Source organism: Limulus polyphemus, unplaced genomic scaffold, assembly GCF_000517525.1.
Source record: "Limulus polyphemus unplaced genomic scaffold, Limulus_polyphemus-2.1.2 Scaffold177, whole genome shotgun sequence".
In the NCBI taxonomy this organism is placed as follows: domain Eukaryota; kingdom Metazoa; phylum Arthropoda; class Merostomata; order Xiphosura; family Limulidae; genus Limulus; species Limulus polyphemus.
The window spans coordinates 358,831-366,111 of NW_013665787.1; the positions used below are offsets into that span (position 1 = coordinate 358,831).

A 7,281-nucleotide genomic window follows, 5' to 3' on the forward strand; every position below is an offset into this window, starting at 1 on the left:
ATAAAATCAGATATTTGCTTATGGCACAAGGTACTGTCACAAAATCCGATATTTACTTATGGCACAAGGTACTGTACACAAAATCCGATTATTACTTATGGCACAAGGTACTGTCATAAAATCCGATATTTACTTATGGCATAAGGTACTGTCATAAAATCCGATATTTACTTTACACGACTTTTATTACAACCACAAAATTGTAGTGATGAACAATTACGAATGCTGTTTAAATGAATTTATAGATAAACTCTACAAGTTTGGCTGGTTAGCTTTTAAAATGTTATTTTTGAGCCATTCATTAATTTTTATATGACAGATTCAGTTTGAACTTGTAGATTTTTAATGCGAGTTGGAACGAAATTTAATTCATATTCACGCACATGCAGTTCTGATATTTTATTTTTTAAATACAAACAATGAAAACATATATGAGTATTGGTTGTATGTAAAAATATGCCTCACAGAAACAGGCACATTTTTTTTCCCTTTGAAAACACGCGATTTATCGGCACGTGTAACACCTTGCGCAAAATAACGCGATATCTTTGTTAAACGTTATAAATATATAACATTTTCCTATTGAAAAAAATTGAATATTTTTGTTAAATATAAAACACATTTCTAGAGACATTCATCTGAGTGCACCATAGCAACACGCTAAATTGGCAAGAATAAGACAGCCCTGTAATAGTTAGAATTTATATAAGAGCGGATTATGGTCCTGGTTACACCTAGTAATCGGTATAAACAATATTTAGATGAATGAGGAGTTTCTAAAAAAAATTAACTAAAACACAGTTATCAAGAGGGGGCACAAATATAGTGAAGTGGATAAGAAAATCAGGCGTTTATGTACGAACTAATCCTATAAATAATAGAACCAGTTAATGATTTTCTATTTTCACATCTAATGGCTTTCTGGAAAGGGAGGCACGAAAAGCCATCTTAAGTTATAAAAAGTTTACTGCATAGACGAGATACCATCAGAATTTGTAAATAAATAAGCATTTGAAGAATTAAATATGTGACTGCGATTTGAAACTCAATATACAAAGAGACAATGCTAACATACTTTAAAGGGTCTGTTTCTTTTTTTTCTCTAAATTCCCGAGAAACTTAAGGCTATGGAGTGTGGGTCAGCACAAGACTATCGGTTTTATTAGTTACATCTCAAAATATTGCTAAAAGTAATCCTTAATATAATTAAACATAAGGTTGTGAATGAGCTGTTGAAAGGTCAAAATGGCTTTAGAAGAGTCCAGGGCCCGCCAAAGTTTGGTAAAAGAGCCATAGAAGTTAAAAAGAAATATTTTTACTGGGTTAACCATGAGAATGTAATGGAGATCCTGTAGCAACGTTTGGTATGTCTAGCAGATATTAGAATCTTGAACAGTTTATACTGGAGTCAAGCAAAAGCAATTCGAACTAGCGGAAAAATGAGGAATTTGTTTGTGTTTAAGAGAGATGTATAACGAGGATTTGCGCTGTCTTGGAAACTGTATCATTTTTTATACATAGTGGTTGATAAGAGATACAGTTACTTAGAGAGAAAAGATCAAAGTTAACTGAAATAAAATCTGTTGTAATAGGTATGTTGATGATGCAACACTTATGGGCGAATCTGAAGAAGGGACAAAACGGTTACTTCACATGCTCTTTGATAAAGGGAGATACTATAGACCCAGAATAAATGTCAAAAAAACTAAGACAATTGTATTTTCATGACCTAAGGAATATCCCAAAACATACATCAAACTAGATGGTAAAGAATTGGAACAAGTAGATGAATATCGATAATGATTGAAAGTGTGGAAAAGAGAGAAAACGAAGAAGAGAAGTGGCAACAACAGTATTTTTCCAATCGCTAAGAATTTCCCAGAAGAGATAATAGAAGAAGAAACCGATAAAATGTTACATATGACTAGTCTTACTATGAGATGAAAATGAGGACCCTGTCTGCTGAAACAAAACGTCAATTGAAGCCATTTGAAATGTGATGTTATATACGAATGATAAAGATCGGTTATATAAAAAGAAACTAATGAGGAAGTATTGGTACATGCAAAGACAACTACTGGATATGTGTAGGAAATGGAAGAAGTGCCACTTTGGGTTTATAGTAAAATTGAATGAAAAGAGCAAGATGACATAATAAAATGGATCGAAGATGAGAAGGTTGAATTAGGAAAATTGGTGCAAGCAGTGGGGACTAGAGAACACTATAATATCATTGTCGTCGACCTTCAGAATTGGGAAAGACACCTTGATTGAGTGTTAATTTATGTCAACTTTATGTTTGCGAAGGAAATTTAAGCATGAAATTCCTTTCAAAACTATATATGGAAAACTTCATACATAGAGTATGCTGTGTTAAGAACTATTATAACCGATAGAAAAAAAAAGATGTTTAAAAGTTTTCGGCCAATCGACCCCCATCGGAGCCTAAAAAGGATATAAGGGTGACCAATCAGATACAAGTCTATCTCTTCAGTAGAGATAGGAAGAATTATTGAGGACAAGCTGAGGTATTCATCCTTTGTCCGGGTTATGAACTTAAGAAAATGTGGAGATGGATGCTGTAATAAACAACTCAAAAATCCTAACTTTCACACAATTTATTTATAACATAACATTATTACAGCATTCATTATTACCTCACCAAACATTTGGTATAAGGTTTTAGAACTCACTATGTATATACTTAAAACATGGTATACACTGTGCTATGGTCAGGGTATACCATGTTTTAAGTATATACATGGTATACACTGTGCTATGGTCAGGGTGACTTTGTCGAAAGAGGTAGCGGCCAAAGTAGTGGTGGTAGGAGTGCTTTCTGTTACCCGCTTTCAACGCCCAGCTCTTAATGTCATTTCATTCCACAATGTTTCACGTTATTAATTAATTGACGGTCAATGGTCGCAGAATTGTCTTATGTCCTGAAGTTATAAGGTCACGGATCAAAGTGGGAAGTGGGTATAACTCAAGAAACAGCTCTCCATAGCAGACTTATGGTGACTGTTGGAGTAGTAATTTCATCTAAGTTTGTGTATCAGTGCAATAGTGGTGGCCATTTCTTTTTCATTGCATTTTCCATAAAGAGCACTAGCGCACTCTCTGAGATATACAAGACATTTGTGTGTCCTCCCCCCCACCACACACACACACTGTGTGTATATTGTGTTATAGAAAATGTAATAGTTTTGTGTTTGTGTGTAAGGACGCGGCGCCAGATATGAATATAGTTAACGTTAACTTACGTCAAAGATAATAAATGCTCAATAATAGCAATAATAGGTGATGGGGTGGAGGGGTTATGAATCGTCATTAACATGCCCCTTGTTCCAAACTATCATCCCACAAATTTTAGTTGAGATTGACCCAGCGACCGAGGAGTAGTTATTATAACGGACAGACAAACAGACACTCACATTTTTGTGCTTTATGCATGTAGATAATAAGTTATTACAGTTTTATTTGTTACATATTTGAGACTTATAAAATCTAGAATATACACAATTTATTCTATCAGTTATGCATTCTTTTTACTTTAATAGATAATCTAAATACTTCGTTATATCAATGTTTAAATAACAACTGTAGTCATCGTTCCTGCTTATTTTCATGTAAACCCTATACAACCAACCAGGCATCAAATACGAATGAAACTTGTTGTTACGTTTCCTCTTTTGTACACAAAACGTACCAAGAGCTTGACTGGCATCTGTTTATTATAACAGAAGTCTACAGTTCAAAGGAACATGCGACAGAAACAAACCTTCATTAGTGTTCTAGCACAAGCAGGAAAGAATGGCAAAGTTATGATAGCGTTGGGTTCATTACTAACATTTTCTATTTTTCAAGATCGGCTTTTGCAGTAGCAATGCCTGCAGCGTCCTCTATGCGAGTAAATGGAAGCAAGTCACTACGTGGGTAAGATGCCTCTTCCCCGCTGTATGGTAATGAGTTTTTCAACATGTCTTCAGTTTTACGCACTAATTTAGCATAGTCCGAATATGTACTTTGTAAATTGTGATAAATAAATCAAAAAACAGAGTAATGCCATTTTTTTATCGTGTAGGAAACAGAGCTTCAGATTACGGAAACAAAAATATCACTTTAATGTTTTCTTTTTCAACGACAAATAGTTTTCAGTTTCTTTAAAAATGAAAATTATTTCTTTCAAAACAAACAAACGTTTGAGACAGGCTTGAGAGCGAAGATGTGGAAACTATCTATCCATATACTTTAGCAAACTTCGTAGGATAATAATGCAAAGATCCGAAGTTTAATGAATACAGACAAAATATTAACCACAATTACTTACACTAATAATTCGAACAAAAAATGAATGTTAACTGACCTTTTAAATTGAACTTCAGACCGTAAACACGAGAATATATAGCCATAATTAGCAAATGCTTTTTATGGTCGTAAATGCATATTTCTCAATGATTTTTTTTAATTTTCTCGTTTTGCTTTTCTAGGTAAATGCATATAATGTTGGATATATCATATTTGGACCCAGTACAATGGCTTGCTTAAGTTATTTTTCTGTTTACAGCTGCAAAGTATCGAAGAAATACTCTTAGTCCAACTAATTTTAATCTATATTTGTTTTATGTTTATTTCTTCAACATTTGCATGAAAAACCTATGAGTGTTTATCGTTAATTTTTTTCATTATCTTAATCCTTGTCTGATGTTCGTACTTGTTTGTGTGAATACAATATGGGTTAGATTATGTATGTCCGATGTATTTATTGGTCATGTCGAATAACTTAAGAATTTTGAAACTGGATTCTTTTTCAAACAGTTTTCCCGCACAACATTCACCGATAAAGAATGTATGCTATATAACATATTATGCTTTATGATCTTGCATGTGATTTTTAATCTGGAAACCTCTTATAATGCTCACATCTGCTGTTATAAAATGCCTTTATGTAATAAGTGTTTTAAACTGAATAGATACGGTGATTTGGGATCATATTGCAAATCGTTATTTGATTGGACTATAAAAGATTGAAAAAAATAAGCATTCACGAATTGTTTAGGAACTGTAATTACTTACTAAGTCGTGTTTAGTTTCTTGCATTATCTGTAAAATGTTGAAATATCAAATATTTTCATGATGAATAAAGATAGGTTTGTCAAATGCTGTACATTTTTTTTTTATTATTATTATCCATGTTTTCAGTGTAAGTTCTGACTTCTCTCTATTGCTTTCAGAAGAAGAAACAGAGGAACCAAAATTCACTGTTTTAACAAAACAGCACAAGTCGGCAATTAGAGCTATTAGAAAGGTATAAATATTAATCATTCATTCTGTCTATCTCTTTCTCTGTTTGAGGTTTTGAGTTTCATGGAAACTAAGGTATACTTTAAGAAACAATACGCTTCATTTAAAAAGTGTTTTCAGCTGATGGTCATTGTGGTTTAAACAGTTCCTAACTTTAAATATATATATATATATATACGCTTAACAGTAAAAATTGTCTTATCTCACAATATGTCCAAAGCTCAACACAACTGCCGATAAACCTGTCCCTTGCTAATAAAGGTGTATATGGTTAAATGATAGACTCACTTTACCTGTCCCTTGCTAATAAAGGTGCATATGGTTAAATGATAGACCCACTTAATCTGTCCCTTTCTAATAAAAGTGTATATGGTTAAATGATAGACCCACTTAACCTGTTCCTTGCTAATAAAGATGTATATGATTAACTGTTAGACCCACTTAACCTGTTCCTTGCTAATAGAGGTGTATATGGTTAAATGATAGACCCACTTAATCTGTCCCTTTCTTATAAAGGTGTATATGGTTAAATGATAGACCCACTTAACCTGTCCCTTTCTTATAAAGGTGTATATGGTTAAATGATAGACCCACTTAACCTGTCCCTTTCTTATAAAGGTGTATATGGTTAAATGATAGACCCACTTAACCTGACCCTTTCTAATAAAGGTGTATATGGTTAAATGATAGACCCACTTAACCTGTCCCTTGCTAATAAAGATGTATATGATTAACTGTTAGACCCACTTAACCTGTTCCTTGCTAATAGAGGTGTATATGGTTAAATGATAGACCCACTTTACCTGTCCCTTTCTTATAAAGGTGTATATGGTTAAATGATAGATCCACTTAACCTGTCCCTTTCTTATAAAGATATATATGGTTAAATGATAGACCCACTTAACGGCTGGATAGAGTGTTCTAATTATTAATTCCTTAATCAGTGATCAAGATAACATTATTTCCAATCTTACCATGCAAGCAATAGTAGAGATAGTGCCGTATGGTATCCAACGTTTAACCCTAGAACCACTTACTTCAGATGTAATTAGAAAAGCACAGACTCAATCGTGCTTTGAGTGTAAAATGGTACAACGACTGACTCAAAGCGTATGATGTTGTCTGGTGAAACGCGTTTCACTCTTTTTCTGTACGAGCAGTAGAATATTAATATGGAGACAATCACACGAGACACTTAACCTTGCTTGTGTTGTCACGCATTAAAAACTGTAGGAAATAGTGTAGTGATGTAAGGAACGTTCTAGTAACAGAGCCTGAGTCCTTTGATTTCTCTAGAAATTCAATGTTATTATTGATCATGTTAATTTCACCCCTGAAACTTCATTCAATCATGATGGACAAGGACTCTTCCGAGACAATAATTCAACAATTAACAGTGGTTTAAGTCATCTTCCTCGGCTCAGTTACCGGGTTTCATTTCAATTGGCCATCCTTGGGATACACATAAACATTGCATTCGTCACCGTAATTCTCTGACAACGTTTATGAACCGATGGTAGACTACTATTAAAATACAATCGCACAAGATACCTTCCGTCATTTCTGGGAATGTTTGTCTTGTCAAGTCCAAGAGAAAGGTAGTCCAGTCTGACATTACGTGGAATCCTAATACAGTAGAATATATCTTAATAAAATGAGTAGAAACCAGCTAGGATGGAGTTCAAATAGTGCTTGTAACACCTAAGATGGAGTTCAAATAGTGCTTGTAACACCTAAGATGGAGTTCAAATAGTGCTTGTAACACCTAAGATGGAGTTCAAATAGTGCTTGTAACATCTAAGATGGAGTTCAAATAGTGCTTGTAACTCCTAAGATGGAGTTCAAATAGTACTTGTAACACCTAATCAAATATAAACGGCGTTTCATTTTTTCGAACTCTGTTCGAGGGACCCCCCCCCCCCCAGTAGCACAGCGGTGTGTCTGCGGACTTACAACGCTAGAATCCGGGTTTCGATA

General features: G+C 34.0%; 1 protein-coding gene across 1 annotated transcript in view; it reads left to right on the plus strand.

The window, feature by feature from the left end:
- The window catches only part of LOC106478062 (potassium voltage-gated channel subfamily KQT member 1-like), a 121,691-nt gene that overhangs the window by 111,696 nt on the left and 2,714 nt on the right, over positions 1-7,281 (plus strand). The window contains exon 9 of the mRNA XM_022381579.1: positions 5,235-5,308. Within this exon, the coding sequence (XP_022237287.1) occupies positions 5,235-5,308 (74 nt within the window). The remainder of the gene's footprint in view (positions 1-5,234; positions 5,309-7,281) is intronic.